The sequence below is a fragment of the Barbus barbus genome, assembly GCF_936440315.1.
Source record: "Barbus barbus genome assembly, chromosome: 20".
In the NCBI taxonomy this organism is placed as follows: domain Eukaryota; kingdom Metazoa; phylum Chordata; class Actinopteri; order Cypriniformes; family Cyprinidae; genus Barbus; species Barbus barbus.
In genome coordinates this window covers 3,886,136-3,902,107 of record NC_136748.1, presented here as the reverse complement: position 1 = coordinate 3,902,107, position 15,972 = coordinate 3,886,136, and the positions used below count along the sequence as shown (strand labels likewise).

At 37.6% G+C, this 15,972-nt stretch overlaps 1 protein-coding gene across 5 annotated transcripts in view; it reads right to left on the bottom strand.

The window, feature by feature from the left end:
- The window catches only part of LOC306886696 (ral GTPase-activating protein subunit alpha-2-like), a 175,581-nt gene that overhangs the window by 104,659 nt on the left and 54,950 nt on the right, over window positions 1–15,972 (bottom strand). For all 5 annotated transcript variants that reach the window (XM_079444010.1, XM_079444012.1, XM_079444009.1 and 2 more), the window contains exons 4-14: window positions 12,079–12,136; window positions 10,467–10,510; window positions 10,186–10,366; window positions 6,395–6,510; window positions 6,116–6,254; window positions 5,305–5,507; window positions 4,386–4,616; window positions 2,392–2,565; window positions 2,179–2,313; window positions 811–959; window positions 594–705 (exon numbers count right to left, since the gene is read on the bottom strand). In XM_079444010.1, coding sequence (XP_079300136.1) covers window positions 594–705; window positions 811–959; window positions 2,179–2,313; window positions 2,392–2,565; window positions 4,386–4,616; window positions 5,305–5,507; window positions 6,116–6,254; window positions 6,395–6,510; window positions 10,186–10,366; window positions 10,467–10,510; window positions 12,079–12,136 — 1,542 coding nt within the window. The remainder of the gene's footprint in view (window positions 1–593; window positions 706–810; window positions 960–2,178; window positions 2,314–2,391; window positions 2,566–4,385; window positions 4,617–5,304; window positions 5,508–6,115; window positions 6,255–6,394; window positions 6,511–10,185; window positions 10,367–10,466; window positions 10,511–12,078; window positions 12,137–15,972) is intronic.

The window sequence follows — 15,972 nt, the reverse complement described above, 5'->3', positions numbered from 1 at the left end:
AGGGTTCACATGATTTTCATCAGATTTGGGTGAGAGTATATAACAATAAAGGGTGTTTACATGAGAAATGCTAAGATGGTGTAAAGTGAAAGTGACGAAAGTGACGTGACATGTGGCCAAGTATGGTTAGCCATACTCAGAATTTCTGCTCTGCATTTAACCCATCCTAAGTGCACACACACAGCAGTGAACACACACCCGGAGCAGTGGGCAGCCATTTATGCTGCGGCACCCGAGAAGGGTTACGAGTCCGACTCTCTAACCATTAGGCCACGACTTCCCCAGTAGTGATTATCAAAGTGATGTGGGACAAGAGGCATTGGAGTATAACGAGCAGATGAAGAGGTTTTGAAAACATAGGAAGCTGAAACGTTCTGCCTCTGGTTGTGCAGTGTGTGGATTAAAAAAATGTCTTTAATGCATCTAATTATTAGAATCCCTAAATCCATTGCTTGTAAATAGTGTTTGCTTCTGGCAGTTGAAGGCATGGTACAATATGTGTGCACATCAGGATGGTACCGCCTCCGCCTCATTTTGAGCCTGGAAAAACCCTGTGGTGTGTATGAAGCCTTGGGATGTTTATGTGTACTCACTTTGAAGAGGATGCTGGCCAGGCTGTGGGCGAACGGGTCTTTTCTTTGGTTCTCCTGTGGTCTCTTCATCACTGCTTCTGTGATTCTCAGCAACACCTGCAGCAACTGCTCCCTAGAATAATATGACGCACACAATAAGCTGAATGTTTGTGAACAGCTGGTAAAGCAGGGCAGAGCTCTATTGAGATTCAGTGTTGTTGTGTCGTGTGTGACTGACCAGGTCAGGCGGTTCATGTTTTGCTCCATAATAATGTGGCGGTAGACGCTGAGCACAGCTCGGCACACCTCCAGCTGGTTCTCCAGCAGCTTGGGCACATCCTGACACGGCTCCAACAGGAACACGTTGGCAGAGTTTGTCAGGAACACCTGAGAACACATGAAACAATTCATTTTCAACTACACAGCAGGTAAAAGTTTGGAATAGTTCAGATTTTCTAACTCTCCTGTCTGTTGTGTTGAAATCCAGGTACTAGTTTTATATTGGTGACCCATTCATTTTCATGCAAATAGTAAACAAAAAAACAAAAAAAGAAAGAAAAAGAAACTGCCAGTGCAAAACAAAAATTATATAAACCTATATCATAGCTATTGTAGCTGGTTAAAGATTAAAACATGTGAGAAAGGTAATAATTCCCATCTGTTTGTTGGGGGGCAATTTGACCCACATATATTTATGTTCAAGCAGCACAACACATTTTTGAGTTTTTTTTGTTTGTCATGGCTACTTGTATTAACTGTACACAAACGTGCAAATAACTACAAGTATAAATATTATCTAACATTGTGCTTAATTTAAGTAGTATGTTTACATTTCCATTTATTCATTTAGCTGACGCTTTTATCCAAAGCGACTTACAATTGCTATATATGTCAGAGGTCGCACGCCTCTGGAGCAACTAGGGGTTAAGTGTCTTGCTCAGGGACACATTGGTGTCTCACAGTGGATTCGAACCCGGGTCTCTCACACCAAAGGCATGTGTCTTATCCACTGCGCCATCACCCACCCAGTATGTATTGCTATTTGTACTTCCTTTGCCCTTTTCTCAAATCTTTGTGAGGGTAAACTGAGTTTCTCACACTTCTTTTCAGTGCTGCAACAGTCTAATAAATAATAATAATATATATATATATTTTTAAAACAACCTCTGACAGATTTTTTGACTGTGAAACAAAGGAATTTCACTTTTCTTTCTTCTTATTTTTTAAGTTTAAATTGAAAAGTTTATTTGAAAAAATAAAAAAAATTGTATCACTGTTAATGTCTTATAAGTTATACTTTTATTATTCATCAGTTTAATATGTCTATGCTGGATACAATTATTATTTTTATTATTTTATTTTTTTTACTTCCTCCAAACATATGAATGGTATCACCGTTTCCAAGAAAATATTAAGCAGCACAATCATTTTCAACGTAGATAATAATATCAACAAATCATATTAGAATCAAAGCGTAGAATGATTTCAGAAGGAAATATGTTCAAATGTAAAACATTTCCTCTAAATTGTAATAATATTACTGTTTCATGTTAAGCGTGAAGTGAGAGGTGTGTGTGTGTGTGTGTGTGTGTGTGTGTGTGAGCACCTGCAGGGTGGGCTGGATGCCAGCCTTCACGTCCAGGTTCTGTTCTTCAGTCAGACAGCCTCTGCTGATGGCACTGCTGAAGGAGTAAGTGCGCCCCCAACTGGACGATCGTTTGTGCCCATGAGTCTCCAAAACCTGACAGGTTGATAAAGAACAGGTGAGTGGAAATAACTTAATGAATCAGCATCAACAGCATTTTGTACATGAGCGTACCTGCACGTGTACAGTGTCCGTCTCAGAGATGAGGTGCTCTTCCTCTCCATCTTCTTCCTGGCTTGTTGTCTCAGGCTCAGCCATGAAATTGGGTTTTTCCTGCAGAATCCACTTCCTATATACTTTGATCACCTTGCGAGTGGCTGAAGCTTCACAGGCCGGCAGAAGGAAAGCCTAAGTAATGATAAAGAACAAAAGTCTCGTCTTCTATAACAGGGACTTTACTGTTTGATACCAAGGGCCCTCTTACAACACATTGTAAAATGTAAAACGACAGTTATATGTGACCCGTTCTGGCAAAACGAGTCGGAAGTCGCATGGGCTAATTTTGAGCTACAGGCAAAAGAAGTGAAAAATGTCAGTTTTGGTCGAATTTGAGGTTTTCACAAAAATGAGTTCATTAAGCCCTCGTCTAGCGATCCCAATGCTCCAAATAGTAATTAAACATCTAAAATTATCTATATTTGTACGTTTTCTGAGAGGAGTACCTTTTTCTCTGCACACTTCTGGACGACGGCTACTGCTTCTCACCACAAGTTATAAGTCTATTGTTGCAAATTCTAGCTTTGTTAATATTCATATCGAATTCTTGATGACATGAGTCCAAATCAGTGAAATATGATTTTTAAACCCATGCTGATGACGATCGTGCTGACTGACATTTGTGCATAAAGTGCAAAGCATAAGTGCATAAGACGCACCTTTCCGTGAGCGCCCGATCTCCCTTATAAAGTACATTATTGCGAAATATGCATTGGCGAGATTCACATCATAATCTGTTATGACTGACATGAACGTTTAGTTAATAGTTGGGGGAAAATCTGATGTGTAACATTATATTTTATCCATGCATTACAGTAGGTCTTAATAGATCTGTCTCAATGTTACATTAAAAGACGGGATCACTCGCTGCTCTTGATTAAATACTGTTTATTTGCATCTTTGCTCATGTTTTTAATAACAAAGATAAAATAAAAATAGCTATATTGTGATTAATAATATCGTAATTATTATTAAGAAAAGAACTGGAGAAAAATATGCAACGTTGCTTGGTGATTCTGCTTTGGAATCTTGAACAAAAGTTTTCTCAAAATCAGATCTGCTGCTTCTATTGCCTTCAAACGGCTGTACCTCAGTCATTTTATCCGATTCCAACAAGTCATATATCATTTTGAAGGTAGTTTAATGGAAAATGTGAAAATAAAAATAACTCATTTTTGACAATTTGCGCATTTCGACTCATTTTGCCACATATATATTGTTTCCAAAAAAAAGACTTAATGTATGAGCCCAAATTTATACTAGAATAGTAATTCTTTATTCTGATTCACATGAAAACTGTAATAATTCTTCTAAATAAACAGATAAATAAATCTTCTGATGTAAGCATTTAACATGATGAATGGATTCTAGCCACATGGTGGCAGCAAAAGACATAACATCTGAACAAGTTTTATTTTCTGATACAAACCTCAATTGATTAACTGCTCAATTCAGATGTACGTATTATACAGTGGCTCCAAGACATAATTGTGTGTGCATACATACTAGTGTAAAAATCTACAGGTGAAATCATATTGAAAAATTATGATGTTCTTAAATAATGTTCTTTGTTTTCCCTTCCTGTGACTGGGCAGCCCACACAAAATTAAATGCCAGATACAGTTTGTCAAGCTAAAATACCAATAATAACCAGGCTGGAAAATATATGCATGATGCAGGACTTTTAATTATAAACAAGCCAGATATACACCAGGACTCTTATTTTGAAAATGTATATGCTTTACTACTTCCAGCTGAGAAATGCACTCCTAGGGCAGTCTACAACATATACCGTAAACACCATACTGTAAACACTCATAATTCATCAATAGTTGATCATAAATAATCTACTGGCATAAATGTCACTATATCTCTAATCAAGTAGAATTTGCCTAAAATCATGCGAACATGAGGTGACATCATGTAAGCAACAGAAGCACTCGGTCTCTGACCTGATGGAAGACCTCATTGACGAAATTGACGTTGTCTCGTGTGGAGAGCAGGATGGACTGCACCATGTCGTAGACGGCGCGATGCTCCTCCTCGATGCTACACAGACTGGAGTTACTGTCCCTGCGATCTGACAGCGTGCTGCTGTTTGAGTGATTCTTCTCCTGTTCCACAGGACCGTTGGGCTCAGAGTCTGCGTTCTTCTCCTGACTGATACCGCCCGCAGTCACAGTCTGAACACAAACACAGCGAGAAGAAAGAGCTTTCTTCCATTAACTACATATATACAGTTTAAAGTACTAAGAATTGCTAAGCATTATTAAGACTTCACCCATTTAAAAATAAAATAAAATAATGTTTATAAGAAAATATTAAAAAATAATGTGGAAAAGTGTCTACACTACTTGGGACAACACAAATTATATGAAAATAAATAAGTAAATATATAAACTATTCTGCACAGAGGTTATGAGGCTATTGTCGTAATGCAACATGTTAAATAATACAATACATGAGAAGAGAAAGGAGCGCAAATATGAGATGCCAGAGAACCTGCCACTTTTCCTTCAGAAAAATATATTTTGCCAACCGTTTTGGATTCATATGCACCTTACTGATATAGAGGACAATATATGTGCTTCTATTAGCCAAAAGCCGTTCTTAGATGTACAGTATTATATGAACAGTGTTTTCTGTACACTGTATACTTTAAGTGTATGGCAAAGCTACTTTTTTGTGTGGAAAAGAGGTTGATATTGCATTAAACAAAACATGCATTACATGCATTACAATGCATTGAGATTTAATTAAGAAAAATAATATTTCATTTCAGTGAGTATGCTGTCTCAGAAGATATCTGTCCATGTAGCTACTGTAGCTGACAATGAGACAGCGGTTCTCTGTTATCAAGCTTCCTCCCACCTGGAGGATCTTAGGAAGGACCTCTCCTCCGTTCTTAGAGCTGCTCGTGGCCGAGTTCACATACTTCTTCTCCAGGAAGAAGTTAACGAGCCACGTGATGAAGGCCACGCGGGGAGCCAGATACTGATCCCTAGTGCAGTATGTGCTCTCACTGTTACGCGTCACAGGGACGTAGAGGGGCTTTGGTCTGTGAATGGGAAGATCTGTGAGAGAGAGAGGAAAGGAAATACAAATTTAAGATAAGAAATAATAACAGCGTTTCCCATTAATTACCTAGACTGTTTCATAATGAACCAACATATTTTTACATAAGTTTTCAGCCATTGCTTTGGCACAGCACCTGTCAATTGATATAAAATTAAAACTGCGACATGGCTAAGTGTGCTTATCAAGCTGCAAAAGGCTGACGCCATGAGTGTTTCCGAGTACATTTACAGGTGAGCACCGTGCGATCCAGTGTTTTCAGCATCTCAGAACAGCATGGTTCACAGTGAATGCAGCGAACTTCAGACTTGTGTGTCTTGGCAGTTTAACATGCCTTTTGAAACACACTGTTTGGCAGTTATGCTTTATATTCACATTTCCATCATTCCAGCATTGTTGTGGACAGAGCATTTGACTAATTCTGTAAAGAGAAATCTCTTGTTCTGTTGTCACAGAAACTTAGCCTCCCTGCAGTTTTATACCAAAATAAGAGCTCCACAGGTTTAAATCATTTAAGTAAATAAATTAAATCATTGAGCCAAATACTGTAATTTTATTATTATCAAAATGTGAGCTGCTAAACCAACATTTCTTGTCTGAAACTCACCTAATTGTGGCTTGTAGAGGTTGGTTTGTTTTGTGAAAGTGGGGAAGAGGTGAGGCAGGTAGTACTTCTTGAACAGAGTAAAGAGAAATCTGAAGCCTGTGTCCTGGCTCTCTTTGTTTTTCCAGTCCAAGCTGGATGCCTGTGGGGGTAAAAATTTTTTTATCTGATTCAGATTACATCATGGCAATTCAGTTATAAGCAACATGCAGACTTCAAACTGAAACAAAGCAGGCCACTAGGATTATCAGCCAAACACTGATATGAGCAGCTCTGTCTCACCTGGAGAACCATGACCTTGAGCACAATCTGGAGGACAGAGCAGGTGTGGTCATCTGCCACCTTCTCTCCGGGAACCGCCGGCACCAGTGGGCTGATCTCCTCCGGCACAATCTTGGCTACAAAACCACAAACATTGAGTCTGAATATACTCAAAAATATCTGAAAGGTGAGGTGTGTAATTCATGATCCATGGAGTATCAAGAAGAAATTGTAAGTGGGACTTGTCCGTACAAAACTTGTCACAATGCTAGGGTTTTCTGGATGGCTCCTATTCTCCTCTGTAGATCAGAGGTTCTCAACCTTTTTGACTCCAAACGGCCAAACTGTTAAAGACCAGTGTTGGGGAAAGTTACTTTTAAAAGTAATGCATTACAATATGGCGTTACTTTATAAAAAAGTAACTAACTGTGGTACTTAGTTACTTTTTATGGAAAGTAATGCATTGTGTTACTTTTGCGCTACTTTTTGTCACCTGGGCTGGGCTCGCTTATTTATTTGTAATAACAGAAAACCCAAAAGTTATATTTTTGGTAACTGTAAAGGCCCTTTTACACAAAAAGTGAAATTAATAAGCCTCAGGCTGAAGAAAAATACTCTGCCTCTACACAATTTCTCTTAACACAGGGACAGGAAAGGTGACCAGTGAATAAATAGGAAAACAAAGTAACTTGCGTTACTTATTTGAAAAAGTAACTCAGATATTTTCTTGTTAATTTAAAAGTAATGCGTTACTTTACTAGTTACTTGAAAATAGTAATCTGATTACGTAACTGGCGTTATTTGTAATGTGTTACTCCCAACACTGTTAAAGACAATATTCAAAAGGTCCCCAAAAATAAAATTAGTACTTCTGCTGTAAAAATAAAGTTTATTAAAGTGCCAATCAGAAGAGAGGCTCATGAATATTAATTAGACAGGCCAAATCGACCTGTTTTTACCAGAGCTCATGAGAGAAGGCTGTAAAAATATACTGAGTTTAAAAACTAAAATAAAACTCCAGAAAGGTGTACAATATGGGAGCTTTAAGTATGAGCAACAGAAATCGTGATGCCTCCTATCGATGCTCCTACAACAGGCAGTCCTGCGCAAAAAACACACACGACTGGTGGAGCCAGATGTTCAGAGCATTCAAACAAACAGCAGCATTATTACGAGTCTAAATGTACACATTTCTTAAACTTTAAAGTCATCTATGCACAGTAAACTGGGATAATATTTTAAGTTTATTTTAATAATTATTTTTCTCTCTTATATGTTTGGTCCATGGGGTTCTGTATTTGGTACATGTAAACATTGTCACATTCTTTACGTGCATAATAATAAAAAAAAATATATATAATAATAATTATTCACGAACGACTCACTTTTTGCAAGATCTGCTTCCAGCTTATTTTTATCACATGGACTGTGTCAGCTCAAAGCGTCGTGCCACATTGTTCCTGCCACTACTGTCTTTGTCACTGCAGAAGGCTGAACAGCCTTCAGTGTGAATAGCCTATGTGTTTCACTAATGAAATCTATTCAGACATAAAGCACGTCAGCACAGACAGAATAAGGAATATTCACTCATTTCAAATACATATGAACACATCCACAGTGCTTGAAATGAATGTGTCATTACCAGTTCAAGGGCATCAATAAAATCTATTCCGTGAGGAAACATCAAGGGAAATCATTCCTTTCAGCATTTAACAGACTCTGACCTCCTTTTCTGAGGATGCTGTGCCGCCATTTGATTATTACACTCTAATACTAGATTTAAAGTGCCTTTGTGCCACAAGAGCATTAATGGCCATCATTAAAAATTACATTACCGGACAGAAACACAGTAGATGTGTACATGGTGAGGGATAAAAATGAATGAAGGGTAAAACTGTGAACACGGAAGAATAAGAAGGTAATTTTGTTACTTCAGGTAAGACAGCACATGTACTGTACGGCATTTAAACAGCTCAGCTGTTTCGTTTATATATTTTTGTAGGTCAAAACTTGGAAATGAGTCTGCATTTTAGCACTTCTTGGAAATGAGTTTATATTTTTTACCATCTGATTCCATTTAGCTTTAGTCAACTGTATTTCAGCTTCAAAATTCATAAATGTTATCATCATGAACAAAACATGTAAGAATCAGAAACTTCTGTTGGTCACAGAGTTTATTTTCTGTAATAATCCAAAAGCTTTTTTTTTGTCAAACAAAATACATACTCACTGCAGCACCCTAAATCATACATAAAAATGAAAAGAGCTTTTAAAAAATGGCAAGCTCTCAGCTGATTGGTTGGATTTTTAAAATGTATTTTCCTAATAATTATGTCTATACTTACTTACAATTAGACTTGACCGCCCTATTTTTGACACAACACTGAATTATTGTGATATTACTGATTTCAGGTTTATCCATATCTAACCTCATGCAAAACATGCAAAATAATTACTTTGTGTAGCTGTACATTTTTGGTCAGAATAAGAAGTGGACTTCATGCAGATATTCTATAGGCTAGGAATACAAGATTAAGCTTGCACTTTATATCAAGTGTCTTTACAGTATTTAAAATGGAAAAAAAAAAAACTTTTACAAAATGATAACACTTTATTTTACTGTGTCTTCGTTACTGTACATTACATGCACTTACTGTAGTAATAACAGTAAATTATGCATAATTACAAGCACTAATCCTAACCCTTAATACTATTCTGTACATATTTGTTCAATTATATTGCAACAAAAACACCTTCAAATGAAGTGCAACCCAAAACACTTTTGCTGTTATAGAGTTGAGATACGGGTAAGGTCAGGGACATGGTTTGTGGTATGGTTAGATTTAAGAGTTAAGGGGTAGGGTCAACATAGTAAATATAGATGTAATTACATAAATTAATTACAATATTGTAATTACATGCAGGTATTTAAAAAATATACAATGTACAATATGTATGTATACAGTAAGTGCACTGTATCAAATAATTGAATTAAATGTTAGTACATAGCAGCTAAAGGGGCAGTTTTACTAAACAGGGCAAATTAGCGAGAGAGCATAATTCCAAAACAGTGCCGATAAGAAGAGAAATTCCTGCGGGTGATTTACTAAGAACTTCGCACATGAAAGAACACAGACGTAACATCTAATTTACATATCGACCAATGCAATATACGCAAATTAGCACAGTCGCAATTAAAGGATAAAGAAATAAAGAAGCCACAGTACGTTGAAAAGAACTGGAGGCCAAAAAATTACGGTTTTTCTAGAAGTTTTGATAGACCTGGTATTGCGTGACCAATTCGTCTTTTATTTCCTGAACAAATTAAAAATAACACGGATTGGCAAACGATATGCTCAAATAATGTGTTCTTCTGACATTCAATATAAATGAATACATGTGGAAAAATCCTCTCCATTCTACCACGTGCTCTCTGTTCTCTGTGGTACCTCCTCCTAGCAACAATAATTGCAGCCATTTCAAGTGCAAAATAGTTTAAGACATGCTTTTTATGGGTGGTAAATAATGGCGCAAATGTTAATGCACAAATACTCTCCTCCCATAAATTTTGCGTCTGAAAGTGAAAATCCTACAAATGCATTTTCAATAATGTCAGGCACAAACATAACTGTGTCCATGCCTTTTCAGCGCTAATTGATCACTGTGCGTCTTTAATAAAACCTGACAGTACAACTTTAATGCCAAAAGACAGTTTGCGCTGGCACAAGCTGTTAGTAAAACTGGCCCAAAGACACTTCACATGCAATGGGTCCCAGAATAGTTGGTTATGTCAATGTGTGTGTGTTTGTTACCGTCAGGCGGGTTGGAAAAGGGGTTGTATATGATGGTGTCCAGTGTGCAGGGTCCTCTGGATGAGGGTACAGCAGGGAATCCTGGGATCAGACAGGCGAAGATGAGAAGCTGCTCTTCGGCACAGTTACTCTGCAGAGCCTGCAGCCAGAGCAGGAACAGACGCATGCCCTCACAGCGGATCTGCACACACAAACACAACACCACCTCCTGCATTCACACTGATCCACAACAGACGTGTATATCATCATTTTAAGCTCTTCTGATTCATTAATCGACTCACCTTGAAAGAGTTTCCAGTGTGCAAAAGTTTTTTGAGTATAGAACCTAGAAAAGAAAAGTGTTTAAAATAGAGAGATAGAGGACTTGCATCACAGTATGAGTCATTTTATGTCATGTTACCAGTATAGCTCGTTTTCACTGCATAGTTTTTTTTTGCTGGAAATTCAACTCAAAAATGTTTTATATATTACACTACTCAATAACGTAAAACTCAATAACTTTACTTTAAAAAAGCCACACCAGTGTCTACTAATATTTGCTATGGTGCCCAATGTACCTGTATAGAGTGCAAGAGTCTGTTTCCTTATGTAAAAAGCCATAGGAAATGTGTTTTTTTAATGATAACCTATTAAGCTTTAAAGACAGACCTACTGTGAGTTGCAAGGTTGTTAATATTTGCTTTTTTTAATAATCACAAAATACATAATACAGTCAGTCTTCCTAAATTCTCAAACTAATATTTATATAAAAATGCATATTTTGCAATAAATGATTGTCTCTTTAGACACACTTAACATCAATAATTTTTGTATTCATGCTTCATTTTAAACTATGTTGTTTGCAACACTCCACGTGATTATAGTGTCTTCCCCTCACTAAAGCTGCTCAGTCTTGTACCTTTGGGGTTTTTTTATTTGATTTTTAAAATCTTGCTTCAAATTGAAGTTTGTTTGTTATGTTGTGATTCACCTCGTCGCCAGTTGGTTTGGTTCACTGCTTATAACTCTTTAACTGTGACTTTTTAAAAATCCAAATGGGAAAAAAGAATGGGAATAATAGTCCCAGAATCAATGCTGCTGAAAAAGTGGGCATTTAGCCTTTTGCAGTTTACTTCAACCAGGAAATGCAAAAAGAATCCAAAATAAAAAAGGCCCATCTGTTGAATTGTATACTGATGTGCCAGTTGTGGCATTGCTTGGCAATCCTAAGCAGCACTCACACAGTCACACAGTATCTACAGTACACTGGAGGATCACAAGTGCTGTACCACGACTCGCCTTATAATCAACTGAGGAACTACTTCAACACGGACTGGAACTGGACTGAATCTATTAAAAAGCCAAGCTATGTTTTGATACTTTAGCTGACAGAGAGAGGAACGCGAGTGTAAGGAAATAATTTTGCCCAGCAAAGACATATAGTCGAAAATCAATAACAATAACCTTAAAAACGGTTGCATCGGTTTTTGCTTGAATTTCCCCATAGGGATCTGTCTGTCTGTCTGCCTGTCTGTCTGCCCATCTCTATGCGCAGGACTCTAATTGAGGTTATTGCCTCCTTTGAGGGTCTTCCTGTAAGGAAGACTGAAACCATGAGACACATAATTTCATTTAGCAATTTGCATTTCAAATGAAGCCTCTCATTTGCATTTCTCATTTATTAACCTCCTGCTCTCACTCTCTCTGTAGCTAATTATTTTCTCTGAGAAAGTATTAAAGCAGGTTACACCGACTCTCTCCGGAACCTGCTTTAACAGCAGAACTCATACAGACTGACTCATAAATAATAATGCACAAAGAAATAGTGATACTGTAAGCAATATTTCAATTTCAACAGCTAAACTGTGTGGCATGAACCATGTGAGTGTAAAATGAGGTCTAAACAGCACTTACCTATACTGTGGAACTGCCATCGACTGTTGATTTTCTCAGGTAGAAGTTGCAGAATTTTCTGAAAGGAAAAATAAGGACACTCCGTGATCACATTAAACTAATAGTATAAAATTCAAGAGCTCAATGTCAGTCATTTTTCACTTCATATATATAGTATACAACCAATAATAGTAAAGTGGTGCAAAAAAAAAAAAAAAAAAGCCCATGCCAAGTTTCTGTCTCAGGTTTCTCCTTCAATGTAGGTCTACGGTTGTATTGTTCAACAGGACACAACGCAAACTCTGATCACAGAGAAGCAACCCACTAGAGGTGTGTGATACGTATCGTCTAATGATATCGCAATTGTTCAATGTAGAAGCTGACATTATCAAGTATATCACTCTGCAAAAAAAACTAAGACAAATCTTGAGATTGTACACTTTCACTTCTTTATATGGCCTAATTGAATGAAGTTAGAATGACACAATTCTATATATGAGTCTATATATGACCCTGGACCACAAAACCAGTCTTAAGTGTCAATGAGATTTATACATTATCTGAAAGCTGAATAAAATATCTTTCCATTGCTGTATGGTTTGTTAGGATTGGACAATAGATACAACTATTTGAAAATCTGGAATCTGAGGGTGCAAAAAAATCCAAATATTGAGAAAATCGCCTTTAAAGTTGTTCAAATGAAGTTCTTAGTAATGCATATTACTAATCAAAAATGAAGTTTTGATATATTTATGGTAAGAAATTTACAAAATATCTTCATGGAACATGATCTTTACTTAATATCCTAATGATTTTTGGCATAAAAGAAAAATCGATAATTTCGACCCATACAATGCTTGTTTGGCTATTGCTACAAATATACTCCAGCGACTCCTGAATTAATGAATGAATGAGTTTTTGAACAAACTGGATGAATTAATTGCTCAGTGACTCAATGATTAAGACCTGCCACCACCTACTGCTGGGTTTAGTTTAATATTTAATGTATTATTATTATGTATAATCTTTAAAACATTAATCTCATAGTATTTATGCAGTTGTAGTGTAAATGTATCTAAATGCTGGTTTACAGTATGTGCAGCATCTGTAGCACTTCTGAAGTGCAACGGTTTTTGTTGATACTAATTGAAAACCGCCTACAGTTTCTCATATATACAGTAGATCAGGGCTTGAAAACGAAAAAAAAAGAATCCATATTTTAATGTTTCCGTTCCTGGTTCTACTTGAACCGGTTCAGAGCCCTGCAGTAGGTGTTATTGTTTTAATGCAAGAATTTGGCATAAAAGATGATGCAAAAATTTAATAAAGAAATCAATTTAAGGCAGCAAATTTCACCACTAAAAGAAAAAGTTAATTCATGCCATTGCTGTGAACAAAAAAAAACGCACCGAATATAAAGAATGTGAAAATTATCTGTTCACGACAGGCCAAAAACCAGCCTAGATACCAGCACAAAAACACACTCTGCAAAATAGATTCTAATTATTATTACCAACAAAAACACAGAAAATACTGTTTTTTGGCAATACTGCAACACCCAAATTTTTGGGGAGTTTGGGAAGACAAAGGTTCCGCCTACATGCTATTTATTTGAAATAGTCAGCAGAGAAAGATCAACACGCTCCAGCTGTTGAGCCAACTGTGAATTCAATACTACATAACCTTTTTGACACCATATCATTAGTGTCTATTCACAGACAGTTAGACGTGTCCCTGTTGAGTGATACATACAGAGACAAGTGGGTTAAGATTCACTCTAATGGACAACGGTAATGTCATCAGTGGCTAGTGCATTGAGTAATTCCATTATAAGACACTCAACCAAAGAACAGTAACATGGGATCAAGTCTGTCACCGCAAACACACGTCCACAACTCAAAGAGTGGCACCCGTGACACTCTACAAGAAGAGGACACCATAATGTCACCATAATCTCACGTGTACCGCGACAGCCATCACTCATCGTGTCATTCTCATTTACTTCCTGTGTTGATGTGGAACGTGATGACACATGAGTATGAGAGCATTCAAGCACCTCCGTATTGATCTTCAGCGTGTGGAAGGACAGCTCTGGATTACAGCCTGTCATTGTCGTGAGGAAACTGACAAATAACTGGAGCTGATATCCAGTGGCGGGATCTGTTTAAGCCTGCATGCTCGGGGATCGCAGAAGGCGGCTGAGGTTTTGGTAATGCTTCTTGCAGCGGTAATGGAAAGCGCTCCCCTGCCGCGCTGGGATGGCGGATTTGAGATGGGTGGCGTGGAGTTTGTGAGCTCCTGCCGGTTGCCAGAGTCTGTGCTAATCTGCCGCAGCTCTCCAAGCATAAGGATGAAGCATTACCGCAGGCTTTTCTGCATCGTCGTTATCCACACTCAGCGTGCTTACCACATGGTGAGCATGACTGAGAATACACCAGCCATGGAGTGATGGTCCTGAACCCCCTGGGATTTACAGCTCCCACGCATTTGAGAAGAAACTCACTGAAACACCTGAGAAGTACACCAAAATGTAACAACCATTCTGTCTGCAGTACCTGTAGCACCAAGAACAGACTCAATGGAGTGCTGTTGGGGATGACGTACAGTGGTGGCCAAAATGATTGGAACACTAGTATTTTCAGCAGCTAAGTCAGTTATTTCTATCTTTTGCTGTAGTGTGTCAGTAGGACATATCAGTTTACATTTATAAACATTCATTTTGCCATTAATTGTAACAATTCGGTGAGATTTTTGTTTGCACAAGGAGTCTGACAACAGCCAGTGCTCCACACAGAGATCTGATCTCATCATCTAAATCCAGAAGAGCTGTGGCAACGTCTCCAAGATGCTTCAAGAGACCTACCTGCAAAGCTACAGTACTGTTTAAAGTTTTAGGCACTTGTGTAAAAATGCTGTAAAGTGATGATGCTGTCAAAAATAATGTCAGAAATGGAATTTCTTTATCAATTAACTAAATTGAATCAACACTTGGTGTGAGCATCCTTCGCGTTTAAAGCAGCTTTTGTGCACTCGGTGTAAATGTGCTGCAGAGTTTTTCAGGGAGCTTTGCAGGTAGCGTCTTGGAGTTGCCACAGTTCTTCTGGATTTAGTCTCAGTTTGTTCTGTTTCTTCATGCCATTCCAGACAGACTGGATGATGATCAGATCAGATCTCTGTGTGGAGCACAAACATCTCACTGGATTATTACAATTAATGGCAAAATTAATGTTTGGAAATGTAACTTATATTTCCTACTGACACACTACAGCAAAATATAGAAATACTAGCTGGTGAAAATACTAGTGTTCTAATCATTTTGGCCAACACTGTATTTTTGTAGGCCAAAGCCCAAAACAAATGTTGTACTTATAGGACTATCAGATCCATTGCCTCAAAATCTTTTTTGTTTTTGGTTAAATGTCTGAAATAAAGTGTTTAAGCTTAAACTTCCAGGTTGGCCAACCAAAATATATCATCACTGCAGCGCTCAACACAGGTATCTGCTGATATGAGGCTGCTTTCAAACGCTCCTGTGCATATTTGTTTGTTCTCTGAGAAGCGTCAATGGTTTTGATTTCCACTGTGTTTTTTGCTGATTGCTGTAACCAATCACAGGCATGTCCTTTTAAGTGCATGAACACAATGGCCAATCAGAGGGGTTTCTGTACACTGGAGGATGCTCTCATTATTATCAACATTGTAAATAAGAGACTCATTATTCAGTGAAGGAAGCTTCTGATTATGATGGGAGTTTTTGTGAGCGCAGAGCTCAGGCTGAAACCAAAGTGAGTGGCAGCTTCAGTGATTATACTCTTAGATGTCTTAATTACTTACAAATCTGTTATGTAAACAAGTCTTTAAGACACACACAGTGTAAATTAGCATATTTCCATAATGAATTAAAAAAGAAACATA